The 25,338-nt window shown below is 41.4% G+C and overlaps 1 protein-coding gene and 1 long non-coding RNA gene across 2 annotated transcripts in view; both read left to right on the forward strand.

Moving 5' to 3' along the window:
- The window catches only part of klhl20 (kelch-like family member 20), a 15,733-nt gene extending 9,299 nt beyond the window's left edge, over positions 1 to 6,434 (forward strand). The window contains exons 9-14 of the mRNA XM_034888397.1: positions 259 to 442; positions 538 to 681; positions 1,415 to 1,548; positions 1,845 to 2,053; positions 2,419 to 2,525; positions 3,425 to 6,434. Coding sequence (XP_034744288.1) covers positions 259 to 442; positions 538 to 681; positions 1,415 to 1,548; positions 1,845 to 2,053; positions 2,419 to 2,525; positions 3,425 to 3,509 — 863 coding nt within the window. The 3' untranslated portion in view covers positions 3,510 to 6,434. The remainder of the gene's footprint in view (positions 1 to 258; positions 443 to 537; positions 682 to 1,414; positions 1,549 to 1,844; positions 2,054 to 2,418; positions 2,526 to 3,424) is intronic.
- A 1,318-nt stretch (positions 6,435 to 7,752) lies between these two features.
- On the forward strand, positions 7,753 to 23,139 carry LOC117954520. The gene is made up of 3 exons (XR_004658839.1): positions 7,753 to 7,808; positions 12,836 to 12,838; positions 23,129 to 23,139. It is a non-coding gene; the product is annotated as an uncharacterized LOC117954520 (long non-coding RNA).
- Positions 23,140 to 25,338: the final 2,199 nt, after the last annotated feature.

Raw genomic sequence — 25,338 nt, forward strand, 5'->3', positions numbered from 1 at the left:
TTGGCTGCTTAGAAATTAAGTGTTAACGAGCAGTTGGACAGGTGTACCTAATAAAGTGGCCGGTGAGTGTATATAGACTGCTGCAGGCAGGACCGCCAGTGTGGAGGATTGTAAAAAGTGCATCACATATCCACTTTCAGCATTCTGATGTAGGATTTTAAAATTAAGGGCTTAAAATGAAAGCTATGTGCAGAATGAAAAGACTCACCTCCATCGTGTTAATTTAATTTATTGGTCTCTCGTCTCCTTGTCCTTCAGTTGGGGGTTGGTGCAGCGGGGACGCCATTTCCAGCGTGGAGCGTTACGATCCCCAGACCAACGAGTGGCGGATGGTGGCGTCGATGAGTAAACGGCGATGTGGCGTCGGCGTCAGTGTTCTGGATGACTTGCTGTATGCGGTGGGAGGTCACGACGGCTCGTCGTACCTCAACTCTGTGGAGAGGTGTGTCACGGTCACACGATGCTTCATCTGGATATTCAGATCCAGAAGGGAACTTGTAAAGTCTCATTTATTTTATTTCCATCTCTCCTGTCCAGATATGATCCTAAGACTAATCAGTGGAGCAGTGATGTGGCCCCCACTAGCACTTGTCGCACCAGCGTAGGAGTGGCTGTCCTCGGTGGTTATCTGTATGCTGTCGGGGGACAGGATGGGGTTTCCTGTCTCAACATTGTTGAAAGGTGTCTGTCCAACTCTTGTGTCTGTGTTAAACTGTTGATGTAACCATCTTATATCCGTGAGTGTTTGTATCCCCAAAGTTCCTACCCACAGACTAGGGATGTTAACACTTGCACTGCCACTCTGCCAGGCATTTCAGGGGTACTATAACCACTAAGTCCAACCCTCAAGAGCTTCCGTATCCTTTATTGCCTACGGGCCATTAACACGCCATCCCTCTCAGACTGTATAGTGTTGCGTTAATCGCTATTGCAGCAAGGACACACGCAGCTCCCACCATACACAGCCAGATACATTTTCTACCCACACAAAACTAAATAAAATGTAGTGGGACATATAATATAAGCTGCCGGCCAATGCTATGTTTTTCAGTCAACCCAAAATGTTCAAGGTTTCTGTGAGGAAGTCTTACAAATCATTTTTTATTAAGTTTTTTTTTTTTTATAGGTTTTTACCCTGCAGATAATAAAGCTCAGATCAGCATTATATTGAAACAAAAAAGATGTGGCGTGTAAAAACGTAAAAGGCTGGAATCATGCTGAAACATTGTGATCAGTATCAGTATCTTGACCAATCAGGTTTGACTGTGTAAATTCTTAGTCTGCGACAGCACAGCCCGCTCTTGGCCACGCTCACATCAACTTGCCTTTATTTCCATGGAGTTCTGAACGTTACTGAAAAGCTAATGTCTAGTCCGTATCCTAGTAATAGAATGGCGTCCTTCTCATGCTTTAGGTATGATCCCAAGGAGAACAAATGGACTCGTGTGGCCTCCATGAGCACCAGGCGACTGGGTGTAGCTGTGGCTGTGCTGGGGGGCTTCCTGTACGCTGTAGGAGGGTCTGATGGGACGTCACCATTAAATACAGGTATAGTACTGAGTCGTGTGATAAGTGCATTATTAAAATAACCCAGAGCCTTGACAAGAGTGAGTAAGGAGTGAGATGAGAGGTGGCATCAGGTAGAAACCTGTTGTGTTTGTGTATGTGTTATGTTTAAATGCACAATAGAGTGAACCCTCACAAAAAAAGACTACTGCAGTTATCTGTGGGAGTGGAAACGGCTCTTTGCTTTGGGTTTGCCAGTTTGGGTTTTGCAATCCTTTTCTTTATTTTCTTTAATCTGACATTTTTTCTCCCTCCTTTTCTCTTTTTTTTCTTCTCAGTGGAACGCTACAATCCTCAAGAGAACCGCTGGCACACAGTGTCTCCGATGGGAACCAGGAGAAAGCACCTCGGCTGTGCCGTCTACCAGGACATGATTTACTCTGTCGGGGGGAGAGACGACACCACAGAGCTGAGCAGCGCTGAGCGATACAACCCCAGGACAAACCAGTGGTCTCCTGTAGTGGCCATGACGTCCAGACGGAGCGGGGTGAGTGTGTGCGTTGGGATTTTGTGTGGTTAGTACATGAGGATTGTTTCTGTATAGTTTTAGTTATTGCATTTCATTGCATTCATATGTCAATAGTGAGATAGACTGCATTTAATTTCAAAAATGATTTATTATAAAAACATTAAGTTACAAAAATGCTGTGTTCTTGGGCGACCTGTAGCTCACACGGTAGAGCGTGCGCCCGATGTTGGCATAATTCTTCGCAGCCGCCTGGGTTCGAATCCAACTCTAGGCCCTATGCTGTGTCATCCCCTTTCTCTCCCCCATTTCCTGTCTCTTCAGGTGCTCTAATAAAGGAAAAAGCCCTAAAAAAAATCTTTAAAAAAAGGTGTATGTGTGTGTAGGTGGGCTTGGCTGTAGTAAATGGTCAGCTGATGGCGGTGGGAGGCTTCGATGGAACGACGTATCTTAAAACTATAGAAGTCTACGACCCTGATGCCAACACATGGAGGTAAGTGCCACCATGGGAAATAATGACGTAACCAAACCCAGTTACTAAGTACAGTACAATTGTAAAAAGAATAAAGCAAAACAAATCCTTCATACCAGTAGTAAGTCGAGATCAGAGATCAAAGTAAATGCTCTACAGATATGAGTGCCATCACTGATTGTTATGATTGATATGTGAAGTGTTTTTCAGTCTGGTTTAAGACCTGGACGCAGCACTGTATCGACGGCCTCTAAGGTTGTGAGTGGTTTTGTTATAGATAAAAGGCATGAAAAAAAAGTCGCTGCATTCTCGTAAGAATAGTTTTAATTATTGAATGATCTGTCTTAGCAATGAAGACTAGACATAATTGACCGAAATATAAGGTATTGGCCAACAAAAACTCCTTGACGTTCCACTTCCTTTTAGCTGTCATTTTAAACTCCGGTGGATTTCTGAGGACTATGGTTACCTGGTCCTCTGATCTCTGCTGGGTAAATCCAGACAGCTAGCTAGACTATCTGTCCAACCTGAGTTTTCTTTTGCACGACTAAAACTGCTTTTAAACGAACACGTGTTCCACCGAAACAAGTTCTTTCCCGATTTTGCAGCGGCACCGCAGCTTTGATTGTGATTAGCACCGCCCGAGACGATTGGGATTGGTTTAAATAAACCAGTTAACCAGAGCAGTATGTCCTCCCATCCCCGAATGCTATGTGGAGTAGCCAGACCAGTGTGTGTGAACAACTTTACAGTACAGGCCTACTAAAACCCAAAGAAGGTTTTCAGCAATTAATATTCACTTTCTTTAATTGGTCTTGTCTCCCGCTTCTATTCTGCCATGTTCACATGCATGAGTACCAGAACACTGCACAAAAGAACATTTGAAGTTCTCCTTTCTCACCAATTGACTCCTTTTTCAGGTTATACGGAGGAATGAACTACCGCCGGCTAGGTGGGGGGGTGGGCGTCATTAAAATGACTCACTGTGAATCCCACATATGGTAGCACCAATTTCCCCCCCACCCAACCCCCCCACACACTTCTCATCACGTTGCAATGGATGGCTCTTCACCAACTCTTGTGCCTCCAAGAGAGACGCTGTAATTAATGCGAACATGGGAAAACACGCGGGGACACAAGGCGGAAAGAGGAAACTTTGAACACTAGTTCATCCCCAGCCCCACTGAGAGGACATTACCTTTTGGAATACCCTGGTTGTCCTCATTGATTGAACACGGTCTCCACGAAGTGCACTGAGAGCAGAGGTCTACTAAAGACCTCACAGAGTTTTCACCATCCAAGCCTCTCGTGTCCGGGACATTTGATTCGGCGTATGTAATGGAACTCAACTTGACCGTATTGCTGCTAAGGGAGATCCTCTTACATTAATTGGAAGATGCTTTTTTCAGTCTGTGCAACTGTGAAAGCCTTAATCACCTTCCCTTGTGTTAAAATGCCAGACCCCCAAATTCTGACCACCAATGAGCATACATCTCAGCTATGGCTGTCACGTCTCTGAGGCTCATTTGTAGCATTAAGCAGTGGAAAGCTGTCAGGCGGTTATCTTCCTTAAAGTAAATACCCAGATAGGGAAAGCTGAATTTATTTTACTGGGCAAGGTGGGTAGCATTAGAAGGATGCGTATGAGGAATTCACAGCATTCTCTCCCAAACTTACTGACGTTGGATCCGACTCGGCTGCTGCAGTTTACATGAGGTTACTGTAGCTGTTTGTGACGTTGGGTGTTTAAAGATTTCAGTTCAGATGCTGAGTGTGTGTTTAGGACCGTCTTAACCATTCAGTCGAAAGGACTTTGACACTAGAGTCATCCAATGGTGTTGTCAAAGTGGAATAACGGTGTTCATTTTCAGAAAGGCATTCATGGTGTTGCATTCACTTGTACACTCTAACATTGCTTTGTGTTAAAGAAAAAGAAAAAAAAGAGCTTTAAAGGTCAAACCCTGCCTAGTTTCACACGTCCACACTCCCGGCCAACCATGCTTGTGATTGCAACAACTGTGATGGTTGTATTCTTGTTTTCATAAAGTAAACTAAAATTGTCCCCTGGGTTCTGCTACAAAAAGGGGTTTTAGACCCTTTGAGAGGATCTGACGAGCTCTTAGTTTGAAGCACACTGAAACCTTGAGGCCATGATCAGACAGAGCGCATTTGCAAGTTGAAAACGTGATGCGCACCACACTGCCTTTTTCGTTTGCCCAATCAGACCAGAGCCATGCCAGTTGCATATTTTTGTTATTCTTGCTATGCAACCATTGAAATCACCCGTCCCGGAAGAGCTTTTCCACTGGGCGTTGAATTGCATTTTGCATTGAAATGCATTTTTTTATTTAATCGAGGCATTCAGGTTCCACCTGCAACAACGCGAGGCGCATAGAGCAACAGAACGCAGGGGGGCTCAGCTATGCACAAAAGGCGAACAAAATCCTTCACCTTCAACTCAAACATTACAAAAAAAACATGTTAGTACATTTTAGTTGTTGTTGGTTGGACTCTCCTCATGCATTATAATAAAAGGACAGCATTTTCTAGCCAAAGGATGTTTCCACAATTTAGATCTTTTGGAATATACAAAACCTGAAGAGTTTTGTTTTTTTACTAACTACTTCCATAACATCTAATAACACAAATCAGTGAGCCATGTTCTCATTTAAATGGAGGCAAATAAAACCCAGCTTCTGTAATTGAATTTCTGCGACATGTTTATTACCACATATAGCATCAAAGTCAGTCCTGCAACAGACTGAGCAGAAGAAGTTAGCCAGTGGGCTACAACCCATGCAGTAGTGGATCTATCCCAGTGTGTTAAAAGAACGGGCCACAGTGATTTCATTCTTAACGGTTGTATGCATCAATAAAGTAACATCTTCCGTAGCAGTCAGTGATTTTTAGTTTATCCAATTAGGGGATTTAGACACACTGGGCCTTTTTTTGGTCTGTATTCTCACTTCCCACAGTTTTAGTTTTTGCATGTCATCATACAACAGTGTTAAGGCACCACCTGCTGGAGGACACTTAAGGTGCAGCACTGTGATGAAGAACTCTAAGCTCCCCACTGCAGTCCACTTACTGCTCCTGGGTTGGATATCTGATTTCAGCTCAACGTGAAACACAAGTGGAGACCGACACAGTTCATATAGATGGTGGAACCGGTTTAGCTTCCCACAATTAATTGCACTGCCCCCCCCCCTTTTCTTCTTAATTCTATTTTAAGAATCCTTTTAAGAGCCAGTGTTTTTTTTAGGCCTCACACTGAGAATGCCACCCTTGAGTCTTTGCAGAGTGGATTTATTTCATGGATTCAACACTTTTTGACTTACTTTGTGGACACACACTGTCCCTCTCAGTTCTACACTCTATAGTGGGTGCGGAACAAATGCATCGCTGTAATAACAGGCAAATGAGGACAATGATAAAACGCTGCCGTTATGCATTATTATAACCATTGTGTTCATGAGCAAGCAGGTCCTTACCTGAATAAAGGCATTCATGTTCAATAATATGCTAACTCTTGATTTTGCTGGGGTTAAGTTGTCTGTTAGTGGAGATTTGAAGTCGCGGGGTCACAGTTTGACCGTGTGGTAATGCACACTTGTGTTGAAAATGAATGTTTAGGTTTTCAGATGTTTTGCAGTCACCCACAGATCTTCCCTCTGAAACATTAAACATAGAAATAATCCACTGTGGCCAACTGTGTTTGCCTTCTTCTTGAAAATTCTTCCAATGCTATTATTTTACTGGCACAGAATTACCATGAAATCCCACTCGGCTAAAGACTCCATGTTTTTGCTTTTGGTATCAAGAAAGACACTCCTGTTTTTGTGAAAATGCATTTTTCAGATAACCAAGGGAAGTTTTAAATGGGTTATTAAGTTTAAAAGTAGCACAAGCAGGTAATGCTTCAATATATTTGATAGAATCCAAACCACATTTGGGGATTTGTGGTTTTCATTGAGTGTGTGATACTAGTAAAGGAATAAAAACTGTAGGAGGACCAACCCAGAAAATGTATATAATTAGCCGACTGGTTCTTAATCTATGGTTTTCTTCTTAAAACCTGAGCGTATCGTTATCTTCCCCCAAAAGTCCTCTTTTCTTTTTTTTTAAATCTTCAGCTAATTTTTCGACAAGGAACTCTGGCGATAGCTAGTTGTAGACCAATTCAAACTGATTGGAGTTTCCCTTTAATCGTGTAAGCCACTAATGATTAATTTTGATTGTGATGAAGTCAAGCAGCTTTCACTCCGTAGCCCATATTTAAATCTGTTGTTCTGGTCGGGACCTCTGGGTTTGTTTTCATGTATCAAACTGCCATCTCTCCGCTGTGGTCACCACAGCAGCTCTGGAGTCACCACGTCCACTACATCAAAGATTAAACTTTGTTCTGGAAAAGAAAGTCTGTCTGTCTGTGTGTCTCTCTCTCTCTCCCAGGTCCATTACCTATGGGTGCACTCATTTCTTGGGCCCCCATGTCAGAAAGCAGCCCACAAAGATACTAGAATGATAGGTAGGGGTCCACGAAGAATGCCTGTGCACAGCGTCTAGAATTTTGTGCTATGTCTATAAAATGGAATGCCAACCTGTTAAAAACCCTGCGCCCCCTTACTGACCAAAACATGATCATTAAGGTCTACCAATTCTGTTGAATGCATTTCCTTCCTCATAAAACATTTGCACAGCCCTTTCATTTTATATGTATAAATTGTGCATGCTTTAAATGCATGAAGCAAACATTACAGTATTTCTTCTTTTGGAAACCATGCATAGAGTGCACACCAGCAGGTCACCGTGAGTGTGTACTAGTAGTACTGTGATTGTGTGTACCATTCATAACTGAACCTGTGATATTACTGCTAAAGGAATGTAAACTATAGGAGGCTAGTCTGGCTATCACCAGAGATGTCGGAAATGCATTACTCTGATCTGACCAAATCTTTCAGTAACGAGTAATCTAATGCGTCACTATTTCCAAAAAAGTACTCTGGTTAAAGAAGTTGGCCGGGCAGTATGTTGTAGAGGAAATGTTCCCCTTAAACACGGTTGATTTGCTCTCTTTTGTGCCATAATGAACAAGATCCCCACCACTGCCAACAGCGTGCCAGCTGAATAAGCCAGTTTGTGATTGTTTCCTGCAAATTTGCAACGGAAACAGGATAGATAACTGTACAGGTTCCCAGCCTGAGCAGAGTGGGCCGGGTTTACCTGGTCTAATAGGAGGCAGAACGAACCCAGAATGAACCCAGAACATGTTTTTAATCAGCGGACTGTTTCTTAATCTACGGTTGTGTTCTGAGAAAATGGTACACACCATAACTGGAGCCTGGGGTTAGGGTCTTGGCCAAGGCCATGTGCTGCTGCTCTTTCTCTTTCCTCTCTATCACAATGTAACTATAGCAAAAATATGTTTTTATAAAAAAAAAAAAGAGGATTGCATAGCACTTCTCTACAGTAGTATAGTATTCTCTACAGTGGACCTGTATAATTCACATTTAGGAAATGCATCCTTATCTATCCCAGGACAGGCATGTTGGCAACAACCATACACATTAGTAGCCTACCATTATAAGTGGGAGGTTGGAATTTTGTGTCCCAGTGTCTGCGTGGTTGACAGGTTGTATGGACGGGGACATCTTGACCGAATGCTGTTCACACAATCCACCTCCCCTAAAGATGAGTTTCCCCCTGGCGAGTCTTCACATCAGGTAACAAAATACTTTCAAGGTCTGAGCTTCTTTCCTTTTTGCTTGCCTCCAAACAGTAATGAAATGTTGTTGTTTTTTTTTATATCTAATATTGCTAAGACTGAAAAATGTTTCCCAGAAGAAATCATTCTAAATGCATTCTAATGAAAGCTGACCTTTTGCAGTAGTATACTCAAATGAAAGCTAGCTCAAGAATACTTTGAGGGGCCTAAAGGACTGGAAGACTCCTGGATTAACTTTTAAGCATGAAAATGCTTGCCAAGTCATTTTAAAGAATAAAAAGAGACACATTTACTGACATGAAACCGAGAACGTCCACTTATCTTATACACAGTGTCACAAACAGTCACTGCATTTGATCAAATGTGTGCCTTTAAAGCATGAGAAAGTTGGTTGGGCCTACACACCAGCACTCTCAAGTGAGAACAGGGTTCCCCTTGCCTATATAACCCAAAGGCGGGCGGCCTTTGTGTCATTAGCCACTGCCTTGGTTTTTTTTGCACCAAAACTATTGTGCCTTTAATCAATTCTGCTTTGATGGGCTTATACCAAGCATGTGACCATTACACACGGCTCAAGTGTGCCATGAATTGAGAAAGGAAAACAAATGTGTTTGTCACAGATTTGGAAATTAACACCCGCCACCAGCCAAATGCGGGGGAATTTCAACAGATGTCAAAAGACTGTTAAAGTTCTGACTTCAAATGGAGAGAAGTTAAATACACTTTCTGTCAATGTCTCCTAAGGTCTAACACTTGCGTAATAAACGAGCCAGCCAAATGACAGTTGAAAGTGAGAGTCAGTCAGAGACTCAAACCAGAGCGACGTGAGCAATTTTACAAGTTACTGAAACATTGAGGGGTAGCTTAATATATAAAAATTACCTTCATTCTGTTTTTGTTCTTTTTCATATTTAACAGGAAGCACAGAGCAAGTACCTTTGACCCAGCAATGCCCAAAAGTCAGTCATAGCTGGCTCATGAACACGTCTGATGGTGTGTTGTGTGTACCTAACAGAAAACATAATCCCTCTCACTATGTTCCTTTTGTGAAGCAACCACTCTTCTTCACACAAACACCATTTTTTCAGCCTTAACCACCACAGGGTAAGGAGCTCAGACGTTAAGAGGGAGCTCAGACTAGAACTGCTGCTCCTTACTGTTGAAAGGAACCACTTCAGGTGTTTTGGCCATCTGATCAGGATGCCTCCTGCTCGCCCTCTTTTGGATGTCCAAATTAACTGGTAGGAGACCTCTGGGTAGATCTAGTTCTCTTTTTTGTTTAAGTGACCCCCCCAAACACCACATACTGCATGTTTACAATTTTTCAGGAAAAGACAGGACATTTGCAAGAGAATAACATATAAAATTCTTTCTTTTTTTTATGATTTGCAAGCACCCATCATCATTATCACCTATAGACACTGACTTAACCACACTTAATGAAAGGAGGTGGACTAGAAGCACAGGAGGAGGACGACTTGATCTGTTTACATAGAAACCTGTTTTTAGTTGCACGCTGGGTGCCGTGCTCAGTAGAAGTGGAAGCAGTGTACGGTAAAATGCCACTAGTCTTTCCATACACTCTGCTCTTCTGTTCCCTCAAGGCACTTATGGGTGGACACACACCAGACACACCTACAGAAACACACTCATGTCTTATGTATGGACACTGTACTAATGGCTGCAGGGTATTCTTGACTGAACAATCTCTTGCTCATTGCGTGTGTCCCAGAAGACACACCCTCACTCTAAAATATACACTAAACAATAAAAAAACATTGCTCTGGGCAAGTGTAGAAACATTTGAAATTCACTTATATTGGTTTGTGGCTCAGCTGGAACTGGCCTTTGCTCCGTTACACACATATACAAACATTTTACTGTGTATATCTGTGTGTCACTGGGGATTTTACAGCATAACCTAAACACTGAGCAACAAACAGCCCAGTGCCAACCTTGACCAGCTCCTCCACAGAGAGTACATTGGAGGTTGTGGTATCCTGGCTGTAATATTAAGTTACTAGACATGCTACTCACTATTTATATTGTTAATACTTAACTGTTACGACTAATAGTGAGTTCCATTTACCTCGGAACCCGAAGCTGGGAATGATGGCACATCGGAGATGAATGCATTTAAAAGTTGGATTTTCATTGTTTTCATTAGCTTTAGCCAGGTTAGCCATTGTTAGCAATGCAAGTTTATGACAACACTGTTTTTGTGCATACAAACAATATAAGTGATTTAGTGAGACACAAATAACACAGAAGTCTTTATAGCTGTATGTTACTACAACTGTTCATGCGCGGAGCAGCCATGTTGGACTTTTAGCTTGGGGTACTCTGCAAATCCAAGTTCCAAGTACAAAATGGAACGCGCTACATTACTTAATTTGCTTACCTGGTTTGAGACTTAATTAGAAGGTGTCTGCTACCAATGAACGTTCCAGTAGGAGGCGCTATTACACTGTGCTCTGAGACAGAGTGTGTTCAGCAGACAGGATGTCGACTCTATGTCAGACCGATAAAGTAGTTGCTGGCCAGAGACTTGGGAGAGTAACTTGTAAATAAGTCATGCCTGAGAGTTTAAATTAAACTTGCAAAAGTGCATGGATTTTGTGGACGATCAGTTCTGTTATAGAAGATACAACCCAGGTGATGTGCTCTTAATGGGGTAAAAATGATGTTGTTCATCTGGCTGGTTACATGGTACATTTTGCACAACGTGTAAGGTGCAGCATAGTTTGACTTTGAAGACTACTGTACATCTCTGTTTTAAACTGACTGAAGTTTGCAAGAAAGTTTTTTGAATTTGCTACGGCTAACAAGCCAACGAGCTTTCTCACCTGCAAACTGACAATAGAAGTGTACTTTTCTCAGCTTCAACACAAGACGTCTTTGTTTGTAATTCAGATGAAAACACACAAGCAGGAGAGTTTAAGTCGGGTGTTCACAGTTCATGGCTCCTTCCGGCCGCCATGCTGCGTTCATGCCGTATTGTTCATAGCATTGTTAAAAGCTCCTGGTGTAACGTGTTCAATAACACTTTATTTGAAGGGGTGTGCATTAGACAGACATAAGACTGATGTTGATTGGTGTTTACAGTAGCTTTGTACAGTAGCAGAGTTGCCGGCCTCTGTGCATTTTGACTTGGGGAATGCTATACCAAGGTGGTTTTAGGTGTGGTCCATGCAAAGGTTTCGGGAATGGGAAGGGGCCATTTCCCTCCTCTTTTACACCCCTTACCCGAATTGGCGTCACAATTTTGTAATTCCATAGCAAGATGGTCTCTAGGTCATCATCATCATCGACCATTAATTGATTCAGCTTTTCCCCCATAAATGCTTTGAAAAGTGCCAATTTGGCTGCTGAACTTTTTGAACAAGATTCCTGGGGATTGAGGAGTGATTACCCCGGACCTTGAAAGTTGATACCAGACTGGTATCTGAGTGAAACCACTTAACAGCGAGAAGAAACTCACGCAAAGATTGGATTAAAAACACAAGTTGGTTCACAGTTAAAATCCTCCCAAGCATACAGCATTAAAACACAAGCATTAAGCAACATGTTGTGTTAGTATTGTTATGAGTATTAGCATTTTGTTGAAAGCACCATCTGTCTACAGCCTCAAAGAGTGGCTCGCGTGGCTCTGGACTCTAGGCTCTAGAGTCTAGAGTCTTGTTGAGTGATGTTGTGAGAGCAGACCACCAACATCCAAACACTAATGAGATGATGCAACATAGGCCTACTGCTGATGATTTCAGTTTGTCCAAAATGTATATTTTTTAATTTGTATTTGGTGGCATGCATCTGACGTTGTTCTTGCTACAACATCCCCGCGTTTGCTGACCACAAAGTTTGGATTGAATTTCACAAGGGCAAGCACTTTGCTGAACAGCGGAGAACACTTTAAACACAGATCTGTGTGAATCAAGTGTGAGTCTTATTTCTTAGTCATATGATGAAAGTAAACAAAAACAAACAAAATACGCCTTGGTTTTGGGTCCAGTTTAATTTTCCGCCTGCAGAGAAATGTTTTGCCTGTGCTGCGCATGCACACGCATCTCAATCCAGTTAGATTCGCCCAACAAGGTTAAATCAAGTCTTTAAAAAAAAAAAAATACAACAACAAAGAATTATTTTTGCAGAATGTAGAACTCTGCATTCTGTACTAACTATTATCCATTACGGCTGATGGCTGATGAGAATCCTAAATCACTGAGAAACACTCACACACACACACACACACACACGTATGAGATCTTTAATCAGTTGTCTCTCAGCAGATCTCCTGCTTTGTGGAGAGTTAAGCCATTGAGATTCAGTATCTGGCTGAATTACACATTACATTACATCACAGGGAAACCTTTTACACAGGCAATTGAACTACAGTAATGAGAACATCACATAGGACACATAGGAACCATTGTTACTCATTTATAAAGAACTTGAAAACGTTTTGTTGAGACTCTCTGTCAGGATAAGTGTTAAATAAAACCACTTTATTGTCTGGATAAGGAATTTACCTGCAGAATGTTCCGTGTCTTTTCACAGAAATCTGTCAGCTGCTGAACTTAAAAGCATGCTTATCCTTCAGCTCAGTGGAAAGCTTGTGTGACTTATGTTTATATGCAGAGTGTTTCCCAGTCCCCTTCTTACTGAGAGGACGTCTCGGGTCACATAACTCTTGGACATATTCCCTTTACTAGTTTCCATAGTTACAGTCATCATTGACATAGACTTTGATCTTCAAACCTGAAAATCATCTATATGTTTTCCTCAAGCACTGATATGTGTTAATGCATTAACTTCAGCAATAGTAGTGACTGGACCCACAATTCAGGCCCAAGAAGTGGTTAAATAAGTTTTAATGGCAATAGAGGGTGCAGGGCCCAGTACAAATCATAGCAAATGTACTAACATTTCTACCTGAAAATTTGTTCCTGTCAACCCCATTCCCTGCCCCCCTTAACACCCACTCGCATGAAATTGAATGTTGGGAGACTGGAGAAGCTCGGGCTGTCGGCCACTGGTCTGGTTGTTGACCCGCTCTCAACCCCTCAAAGTCTTGGTCTTGGCTTGGTCTCGTTACACTATCTGGTTTTGGTGTTGACTTGTTCTCCGTTTAGGTGGTCTTGACTAAAACACTGCTTGCTCTGTGTGCAGCGATGAACAAACTGTAACCTTACTCACATTAATATGTGAAACAAACATAAACATATTCCACATTTCCATCACATATCCCATATGATTTGTTATTTCTTCTGTTGATACCCCTCTTTCCTTTTCCTTTATTCATATAAAGCAGTCTATAACTTCTGTGCTATACCAGTAAAGTATTGATATCACCTGTGGGGCTACACAATATCAGAAAAAAAATCTCACTGCTACTTTTTTTCGACTCATGGTGCAATTGATATTATTCACAATATTGGAGGGAATGATCATTTTCGCATCATTATTTTATTTTGATGATGACTGTTGCAAGGACCTGGACCCTAGAATTTTTTCATAAGTCTGTAGAACACGACTTGTATGCCGGGACATTTCTGCCACAAAACTTCAATCAGAATGTTGTTGTGACACATATTTTGCCTTTAACAAATACTACTACTCATTTTATACATTACACATTTACCTAAGAAAGGTATCATCTTTTCATAGTTAGCTTGTAACACCATGCGAGACCAGTAGTTTTTAATATTGTTAAATCTTTTTCAGAGTTGCAAACAAGATTTTAGCAATTAATCTATAAAAAAAAAGGTGTTTCTTGAAGAAACATAAACCCTATTCTCACTGAATTGAATCATCAATGTCTGCTCAGCAAACACTGCAGTGGATCCAAAAGCAGGCTGTCTCCATTTCTTTGTTAAAGAGTAAACCTCCCACATTTCTGCCGGTGAACAAAGTGAGAAATGAAGAGACTTGACGTGTGAACCCATATCGGGGGAGGAGTAACGCCTCAATGTGTAATCAGCACTCTGTCTCTTCAAGCCGCTGACAGGCATGACTATACACGCCAGAACGTGAATCACATACATGTTTATATAACTGTATGTGCCATAGCAGTTCATTTCAGTTAATTAGAACCGTGACCACAGAAGAGAGCAGCTGGGCTTCCATAATTCTAATAATCACATAATGTGTTCCTCTGTCATTCATGAGGGCTAACATAGGGTGGCCATTTTGTATTCTGAAGTGCGTGGGAGCCATCTAGCTCAGTACCACGCCTACAGCTTCACCACTCGCCAGTTTAGATGCTCGAGCCTTCCACAGATCGCTGCAAAAAAACAACATGACAATTGGCTTAACACATTTGCTGTAAACACACATAAAAAACCACATACCAGGCATTAGGTGCAAAACAAATGAGGCAACCACTCAAAGCAGTGCAGAACCCTATTTCAGGAAACGGGATTAAAGAAAACTCAGACTTTTCAGTTCCAGAACGACATGTGACCTAAACCCTGGGTCTCTGTGAATCCAAACTGCTGGCTGACTGGTTCCCCTCCACAAACTACGAGTTTCTCTCCGTCTCCTCCCTCTCACAGGGCAGACACACTCTTAGAACTACAGTGTGTAGTTTCTGTCGCCCCCATGAGGATTTCTAAGTAATGACATCCAAACTGTTGGCGCATCCACGTTATACAAGCCTTCCGGGATTGCGCACCACCTCCACCTCTTCTCCATGCAGTAGCCTGTGGCCAAAGAGGGCACGGAGTTTAAAAAAAACATGATGATGTCTTCAGATGAGGTAATTATCTTCACTTGAGTTTCTGCACGCGAAAGTCGCCGCACGACACAATCTTCTGAACACAGCCACACTGAGAAAAACAGAGAGAGTTGTGTGGAGCTTTAAAGTAGAGCTCAGATACTTTCAGTATTTTAACTGAAGTGAACATTGAGTTTGTCTGAAATGTATCTCCATTAGTAAAAGACGTTTGGTTATGTTTTGTTGCAACGGTCAAGTTGACTTGTCTGCTCTGGAGCGATGTAGATAAGCTTGCATCCAAAGGTTCCTCAGTCACCTCTGTTGAAAGGGTTGTGATAATAGCTGTGGCTGCCATATTATACTGCATTAGGCAGAAATCCCTGCAGGCCCTGCCACATTAAATCAGATCTGCTCCATGAGTGTGTTTCTGTGCAGGGACTGTAGACCTTGGTGTGAAATAAACTGCAGAACGTGAGCTCTCTTCCCACGTAGTGACTAAAGACCAACGCGTGCACGTAACCTAGAATAAGTTTGATGTGAGAAACAATCTGTTATCACTTGTTATCGCTGACTTTCATTAACATGTAAACTGCCAAGAGCCATTCAATGCAAAAGCAGATTAACCGATTGATTGGCAGATCAACCTACTGTAACATGTTCTCGTGAAAAGAAAAATGTGTTTATATAAACACAATTCACACTGATCATTCTAATGAAAGTTCAACACAAGGAAGCCGCGGATGTGTGAGTTTTACACAAGCTGCTCTGCAGTCTGTGCTCCACTGCTGCCATTTATAACCCTTTCCACAGGGGATTCCACCAAATATGATTAAACACTGCAACTCTGTCAAAGCTCCTGATTTCATTTTTGTTTACATGCTATGAGATTTTGCATTGTTGTTTTATCAGCTCATTAATCTAATCGTGTATTTTAATCTCATTCCGTATTTAACCGGGAAAAAGTCCTATTTTCCTTGAAAACTACAGGGCTTTGAATTTCATTTTGATAATAATGTGGTAAAGTTAGAAAATACATTTACTACTGAGTGTCGACCTTGACTGGCAAGCTGTATGGTGTAGAATTCCAGAAGTATCTCTCAATCCAGACCATCAGCAGATTCACTACAATTTCATTCATAGGACATGTCTCACCCCTGCAAAAATGTGCACCCCATGAAAATAATTAACAGCCCTTTATGCACTTTCTGGCCAATTAAAGCTCAAAGTACCTGTCCTGCCATCATGTTCGGGGAGTGCTCACCTGTTAGTCAGTTCTGGAACAACATTGCATCCAAATTTCCACCTTGATTAATGTTACTGTTCCTGTTACTGTAAATGTTTGTATTCTGACTGACCTGTCAGCCTGCCTGCTCCCTAAAGCTCAAAAACCTGCTGCAATTGCTTGACTTACAGCTGGTAAGAGAATGATTGCAACCTGTTGGAAGCCACCTCATGACATGTCTGTCTGTGCATGGACCCTTGCCTTCTTGGATGTTGTGTACATGGATCTGTCGACGGCGCACATCCATGAAGCGTCGGAAAGGAGCCTGGATACTTGGCATGCATGGGATTGGTCCCGTGTGTGTGTGTGTGTGTGTGTGTGTGTGTGTGTGTGTTTCTGTTAATGTGTGTGTTTGTGTGTGGCTGTTTTTGTACGTGTTGTTTTGTCTCCCTCCCTCTCAGCTTTCCTCCCTCTGTTTTTTTTGGCTCTGAGATGCGTTCCATGTCTCAGTGTATTGTTTGTTACTGTACGTGTTAATTTCTGAACATATAAAATAAACTAAAACATTTGATTACAAAAAAATACATTTACCCAAGAAGTGTGATAGTATTTTGTAAAGTCAGATTGTGAGGGACCGAGTTGTCAAACATGGGGACTAGTGGATGTTTTTTAGAGTGGGATTTTTGTTGATCTAAAAAGAAGAGGGCAGATAGCAATATATCCAACAAACAGAAGTAAACTCAGGCTATGACAGATCACATTACTCACGCCCCCTACAAATGAGCCGAGGTGAACTGCGTGGTAGGCCAAAGAGCATAGTGCAGGCACTTCGAGGCTAAGTACAGCGCAGGTATGTGTCATTATTGCTTCTGGCTAGCCTTATTGGTTGAAAGATCTGTGGCAACAAAGTTGTAAGAGTTTGAGCCCAGGGTAGCGCTTCCTCCTAATAGTCTCCAACACTTCATAGAAAAGCAATCACACAGCCAGAGCAGAGTGGTTTTACTGCGGATCATGCGTAGGCGGCTTCAGCCTTAGCCCTCCACAGTCCACTTTTATTTAATAATGTGTAGGTACAGGCCAGTATGTGTTTATAACTTCCAATAAATTGGAAATTCGTTCGAAAGAAAACAAAAACAGGCGCTGCCTATAGCTCACTGAGTAGGTGCGCTCCCCTATGTTGGCTGAGTCCTGCAGCGGCCTGGGTTCCAATCCAGCCTGTGGCCCTTTGCTGCGTGTCATCTTCTCTCTCTCTCTCCCCCCCTTTCACATGTCTATCCCCTGTCTCTGTCTGATAAAGGGAAAGAACCCTCAATGAAATCTTAATAAAAACAAAACTTGTCTTCCTTTTCTTTTGACCGTTGCTGAAACTAAACCATTGATGGATCTGCAGATGTCACACAGAAACAAACACTTATTAATTCACTATGCATTATACCGCAGTCAAAGAGCCGGTATGTAATTTGGGCATAACAAACCGAGTCTCTTGTCATTCCTTAAATTTGTCAGAAGATGTCGGCGTTGACTCTCACCGACTTACTGTAGTTCCAGAATCTCGCCGTCCCTCCAGTTGTCTCCACGTGTCCAGACATTTTGGTTGCAGTCTTTGTTTTGATCCCCCTTCTTCTTCACCCTCGGATGTTTGTTTTCTTCCCGTTTCCCGCCAGCCGCATGAACCATCATCAACAAGCCCACTCGCTTGCTGTGAATCTCCAGACTAGGAGTTGCTCTATTCACACATGGGCTCAGAAAGATTTTTATCCTAGGGAGCTGGCAAGGTAAAGTCTGTATAATGTCTGGTCCAACTAATTTGGACATGTGCATGTTCACAAAAACGTGGTTTCTGGGTGTAGCAGAGGCTAAGAAATTGTATTTTGGAGCAAGGCCATGGTGGAGCTCTGTGCTCTCCAATTGCCCTTCTAGTTGTTGATGAATTCAACTTTTTATCTTGTAAGAGGAATATGTAACTGTCTTTTTTCAATTGTTACATTGTCTCACTTTAAATCCATCTACTGAGACCTCCTTTTAAAAATATTTAGTCTCTATGCATCTAAACCAGACCGCAACAGTTTGGCTTGTAACCCTTAAAAAGAAGCAACTACAGTCTTCATGTATCAATCATTTTTAATTTTTGAAAAAGACACGTTCTTCAGAGAGAGTGCCTTTATTTTCGGTTCTGTTAAATTTCACTGCAAATATGTGAGATATGATTGCAGGAATTTAAGTTGTGATTCTTCTGACATTACATTACAAGACCAACCCAAAGATTTTAGTCAGTGTTGTTCTCAGTATCACCAGATGGGGGCAGCATAGCTCCACAGCCTTTTACCCTATCCCTCCCTTTTTTGCTGTGGCCCTATCAGGGACAGGGTGACATTAAGGGAAGCAGTTAAAGGTTAAATACTTTTCTCAAGGGGGCTCCACACAATCTCTCACCATATGGTAAAAATCCTCACACAAGAAGCTGAAACTTGCAGCTCACAGATCGCCATTTTACAACAGCCATGGTGTCTGGACTGCTGCAATTTAGCTTTAGGACTGTATGCTAATCAGCAGGCTCAGGCTCGTCTGTAATTATTTTGCCAGTGATGTTAAATGTAGAATGATGTGATATTTGTGTGTGTGTGTGTGTGTGTGTGTGTGTGTGGGGGGGGGGGGGGGGGGGGGGGGTAAAGGAATTTTAAGGCTTAGAAGCACAGCATGACCCTCTGGTGCACCACCACCTCAACAATCTTCCATGGTAGCTGCAGCATAACAGAAGCTCCTTAGCTATCACAACACTGGTAGTTAAAAACATACGTTAAGTGCACGGGGTCTCATATTAGACTGGCTTTAGACTGGCTGTCAGTCTTGGGTCATCAATGATTAAAACACTTTGATGCTCAAACCCAGTGATTGCTAAACAGGGGTACTTGTAACCCAGGGGGTACATCTGCTGTGGGCTATGTGGAGAAAGAAGCTGAACTAATAAAAAAACATATGTATTGAAATTACGGCATGCTTAAAAGTATTACAGTGTTACAGCATATACAATTATTGAATTTCCTTTTTTAGGAAGAAATCACACAAACACATATAATTGTCGAGTAATTTGTGAGAATGAATCAGAGGAGGGATTTTTACAGTATTTCCCTGGGTGGCTGGGACAACAGTGTTAACTTTCACACTCGGGTGTTGGGGGTTGGAGTCGCTCGTTATTCTAGTCTCGTTAACTGAGCTGCCATATTTAGTGTTGCCAGCTGTTGGGCCTACAAGCATGCACCGATGCTCGCTCTCTCGTTCCTTCTCTCTGTCGGCCTCTTGCTTAGATGTTCTCATTTAGGAAGTTAAAAACGCCTCCCGACTGCTGGAGCGGTCATCCTTACTTCCGTCATGAAACCATGGGTGTCAATTGGGTAGGGCGAGATATATGCACTTACCTTACCCTGAGCAAGCTGACACCTATGAACTTGTGATTGCTATTATAGGGGAGAGTAAAGACCGACACGGAGTGACACTGATCTTGTTTCGAGGCCATATGTATAAAGAAATATCAGGGGAGAAGGTGGCACCGATGCTCACCTTACAAATGACATTGTAGGTCTAATCATTTATCATACTGACCCAATATCACATCCTGTCAGTCATCATCACTCTCCTATCCACGTACAACCGGAGAAGCAGTTCATATGTGCTGCCTTCCTCCACAGCGCTGCAGAGGAAGGTCTGGCTAATCCCCACAACACTCCAGGATGGGAGAACAAAGGGGCTCCGGTTTATTGGGATTTCTTTAAACCAATCACAATCATCTTGGGCGGCGCTGTGCACCGGGCAGAGCCGGTTTGTTAAACAAAAATTGTGATACCTGTGAGTGCAAAAAAAAAATCAACAAAGATATAGTAAAAGAATAAGTGAATGAAAGAAACAAATGGAACATGGTTGATTTGTTCACATTGCCAGGCTGGGTGAGTTGGCCTTGGCCGAATTTGTGTCTCTTTGTGTCAACTTCTGTCTTTGCACTAACTTCATGTCCACATTGGCTTTCACATTTCACTTTGCCTCCAGTCTGATGGCACTGTTTTGTTCCTCTCAAATGTGGGTCCTTACTTAGATTTGATCCAGAGCGTGATCCAGAAAATCTCATTTAAGCGAGGTACTCCACTTTGTGCAACTTTAAGTTGTTATTTTGGCCTATTTTAAGTGTGGCTCATTGAAGTGATGGTGCTTTGAGGAAGACACAAATATCTCACACTTACAAATCTGTCCTCATAGCTAAATTGTGTTCATGTGCCCTTGGGAAAAGTTAGTCCTGCTGTTCTTCGGTTCCGTTGAAAAAACTTAAGAGAACTGTCTGATTACACAGTCAAATGATCGGGGCATGGGAGCACTGTTGTGCAAAAAAAAAAAAAAAAGTTAAAAGACAAGAGAAAGATAGAGACAGAAAAGAATGGATCACAGTAATAGAGACTTGGAAAATAAGAGAGAAATTAGAGCAAGAGAAATGGCAACCAGAGACAGGAGACTGAATGAGAGAAAAGAAAAGTGGTAAAGAGAGACAACCCACACATGCTGGTGGTGAATCGTGATAGAGAATAAGGCCACAGTCTGCCTTTCAATCTCTGCTCTGAGGGGGAGGCAATATGTGTGCATTTGTCTGTGTGTGTGTGTGTGTGTGTGTGTGTGTGTGTGCGTGCGTGTGCAATTGAAATTTGAATCCTGCCGCTGACTGCAGGCACAGCTCACACAATTTGCACATTTCATGAGCCACCCCCTCCCTGCTCCGGTGTCCCGGGGTCGCTGCTTATTATATAAAATGCAGAATCCCTCACAGGCGCCATCAGGGGATGAATTCTTCTACAGGAAATTACACTGAAAACATGAAAAGGTGATGAAGTAGGCAAGGGCATGTTTAGCCAGGGCTGAGAGAGAGGGAGTTGCCAACTGATGACTTGCAGTGGGAAATGGAAAGCATCAGTAACGGGGGGTTGGGGGGGGTGGACACAATATGGAAAAAAAGGACATACAGCGAAATTTCCGGCAACAACGGAGCAATCACGGACGGTGAAGGTCGAGGATGTTCACCATACAAATGTCAATCGGCACACATTTTGACCATAGACTGTATAAAATATGGAAGTATTACCATAACAGTTGTTAATTCATTACCACTTCATTGTGGAGGTTATGTTTATCATTGTCAATATAAGACTCCTTTCTCCAAGCAGGGGAGTAATAGAGAACTCATTAATGTTCTTTTGAAAAAAAAATGACTTCTCACAGGAAATTGGCACATGGAGTCTCATAAATTGCAGAGCCAGACAAACAATTTTCAGCATCCATCTTTTTTTTTTAAGCAGTCACTACAGTGTGACAGCTGTGTGTCTGTCACTGAGTTTCTGGGTTGAAATGATTTGTGTTCTGTCTGACGTGTCAGTCATCACCTCGAACAACATTAAGTCTGTGAGGCAGGCCAGTACACGCCCAACTACACAAACACATGTTGACACATGCACAGCCTCAGTAACCAAAATACACCCACGGTAATGTACTCTTGTCATTGTTGACAAATATAAACAATCATGCCATTCATTACTACTGTCACTATATTGGCTACACCAGCAAAAAGCAAACTTGTCTGGGTTTGTTTGTGTGGTAGGATTTTAAAAGTGTGCACGCTACTTGTGTTCAATAATTCTTTTTGCCCTCATTTTGGGAGGTGTAGTTTCAATACACATTTAATACATACTTTTAAATATGTGTGACGTGTTTGATTTCGTATGATTTACATCGGGACCTTATTTCCTACTAACCCAAAGAGACAGATGGTTTGTTACACAAAACCATCTGAGAAGCACTCACTGGTTGTTAGGTGAAGGAAAAGGCCCTTTAATAAAAAATTCCTGGCAGGCAATTGGGTAAATCATCTGTCTATCACGTAGGCCAATGTTGTTTTGAACAAACTGTTGTATCTGTCACTCACCCAAACCAAATCAGTGTAGCTGCTTGTAGCTCTTCACTGGATGCTGATTGGTTTTCTCATGTTAACTACAGCTGCTTGCACATGTTAGCACTCATAGAAAAGCCTTAGTGTCTAACTATGACATTAACGAACGTCCGTTACATCCAATCCATTGCTAAATGAGTTGATACACAGCTCTTTCTGGAGTTCTCAGTGTGGCTATGTTTAGAAATTGGTTATCTTCAGGGGCAGAAACTCGAGTGAAGATAATTACCTCTTCTGAAGAGTTCATCGTGTTTTTGTAATCCTCTGTGTCCTCCTTGGCTACAGGCAGATTTGTGGAGAAGAGGTGGAGGTGGTGCACGATCACGGAAGGCTTGTATAATGTGGATGCACCGACAGAATTGTTATCATAAATTAGAATTTCTCATGGGGAAGACAGAAACTACAGACTATAGCTTTTGAGTGCTCATATAATGCCAATTTTCAGGTTCATAATTGTATTTTGAGTTTGTACCAGAATAGGTTAACATGGTTTAATTAAACAAAAAAACATCTTATTTTTTTAGAACATACAAAATGCCTAAAACAACAACATCGTCTCAAACTAAATCAGATCAAAAGAAGATAAAATGACCTCATGGCCATTGTATTTGTCCATGTACCTGGTATTTTGGATTTTGATAATATGTTTCTTTCAGTGCTTCTCATGATATAAAGTGCAACCACTCAATGCACCGCCCTCCCTCCACAGCCTGTCAAATGACTTCATCCCCAATGATACAGAAACCAATTAAGAGAAAATATCCTGCACAGCTTTCTCAGAGATTAGTTTTACGATTGAGTTATGTTATCCAGCATTCACTCGAGCTACAGTTTTTGCCTTTGTCCTGAACTTCGCTGCTACTTCTGACTAACCCTGAAAATGTAACACGATTCATGCTGGGAAAGAAAAACTGCAGCAGCCTCAAACAGAATAAGACTTGCAGACTTGTGAACTAGTGCTAACTTTCACACACCAAGCCAAGGCAAGCTTAGACCAAACCAGCTCCTTCTGAATGTCAACCTTTCACCCTACTTTCACCTTTTACTATACCTTTATTTACACATTCAGTTGCAACAAGTTAACGTACAACTCAATCTAAGAAAAGATACAATTGGGAAATTAAATTAAGCATCTCTCTGCCTTTTTACAGTACGGTATGTATGTTCCTTCAAATTTCCTTCAAATCGAACTTCATAGTTTGCTGTGTCAAAATCTCAAGCCACTTTTGCAACAAGTTTCAAACAATAGCCTACAACTGCTAATTGTCTTTTCATTTTGACACCCGTTTAGTTTTTGAAATCCAGGCTTACTGTTCATCAGTCTGTCTTATCCAACGAACATTGCAACATACTCATCTCTAGTATTCTATTCATTATCATTATTTAAATCTTGTGTTGTCCTTGGGTCAAATTTAACCCGTTTTCAAAGTTTTTTTTATTAGTGTAATAACCTGATTCACAGTAGTTATTTCGTATTTTTCTCTCATCTTAAACATGAGGGTTATTAATATGATGCATACCTTTTATTTGGTTTATGTCAATGTGCATTACATTTATTGAAATCAATAATAAGAATTATTCAACTACTCCGTTCACATTAATTTACAGTTAATGATAATTTCATGGTGTTTCAAGGCTTGTTTAGTACATAATTTTTTGGGGGGAATTATTCGCTGTAGAAATGACCTTTGATTTTCTTTGTGCTTAATCCCGCGAAGAAGAAAAAAGATAAACATGAGAGAAAAAACAGTGGTGGCGAGTAGATAGTGAGACACAAACCATTTAGCCTAGCGTTTAATGTGTATTTTATATTCATAGGACTGTGAACTGTCTTAATTGTTAACACGCTACGAGTGAGAGTTACTGTTACTGCTGGCCAAGTGGGGTTTTGTTGGACTGTGGAGCAGCTAGCTAGCTTAGCTCGGCTATCACCGGAGAGACGACGTTCGCCCTCTTCGCCTACACGGACGGAGCGGAGCGAGACTGTTCGGTAGAGGTTTCTGAGGTCCACGCGGATGTGTTGCTAAGGAGAGTGTGCTGTGAATGGTAGTGATGGCGGACTGAGACGGGTCTGGAAAGAAGACACGGTAGGAGCTGTTCTCGGAAGGTAGGCCTACTGCTGTATGCTGGCGTTTCTTTTTCTCCATGAGCTCCAAGTTTAAACGCGCCAACGAAACTTAATGCAAGCTCGCTTTAAGAACGAAATAAAACAAAGAGTGTACTCAGGTTAACACAAACTAAAAACTAAACTGCCCGGGTCTGACTAACACCTGTATTGAAACTGAGGTACTGAGTTTGTGTTGTTTCTCATTATAGCCTGCTGTAAAACTGAATGTGTTAATTAATATACTTTGAGCAATAACTTGATATTACATTTGGTTATTAAAGCAGGATAGACTCTCATTAGTTATTAAAGTCATAGCTTACCCCAGACAGATTTATGGTGACATTAGTAACATGGGTTTCTTACAACCAATTTGCCACAAAATAACTTGTATGCATAAGCAAATATGCATGCAGAAATGTTGTATGAAACACAAAGGCTACATCATTTTTCCCTGGTAAAATTAATTAGCCTGTTATGTCATTTTGGTTGTTTTATTCATTTCCATAGCATTTGAAAAAAAAAACAATGTTTATAAGCTTTTAAAACTGTATCCTGACCAAACTTTGACATGACCACATCCTCTGATCATAACTGTTGGTCAAATAATTAATACTATCTGCTTTTTTTCTCAAAATCAAAAATGTTTTATAATGTAATTTAAAATAGGTTAAATGACCTTGAACAAAAAATAAAAAAAGTGTTAAAAAGCAACAGAAAAATAAAGAAAGTGTTAAGAAAAGTGCCAACTTTTTTCAATTTTTACCCGGAAGGAAACAGATGCATGGTCGACGGGAAGACGACACAAGGGTTAATTTCGGTCCGTGTAACGCTTATCAGTTCAGTTTTCTAGGCATAAGACATTTGGAAAAACAGAAAAATGGGTTAAAATATCCAAGTTTTCTTTTTTTTTTCTGCCACAATAAATTAAAAAATTGGACCTTTAACCTCTTTTTTCAATTTTCAATTGTACAACATTTTCTAGTCTTGCATAATAAAGTCTGTCACAGTGTGAAGCAGAAACGCTTAATGTCAGATAACGTCCATAATAATGGGACTTTGTGTTCGATTTTTTTGAAAGTTTTCAGTGGTTT

Source organism: Etheostoma cragini, chromosome 12 (genome assembly GCF_013103735.1).
Source record: "Etheostoma cragini isolate CJK2018 chromosome 12, CSU_Ecrag_1.0, whole genome shotgun sequence".
In the NCBI taxonomy this organism is placed as follows: Eukaryota; Metazoa; Chordata; class Actinopteri; order Perciformes; family Percidae; genus Etheostoma; species Etheostoma cragini.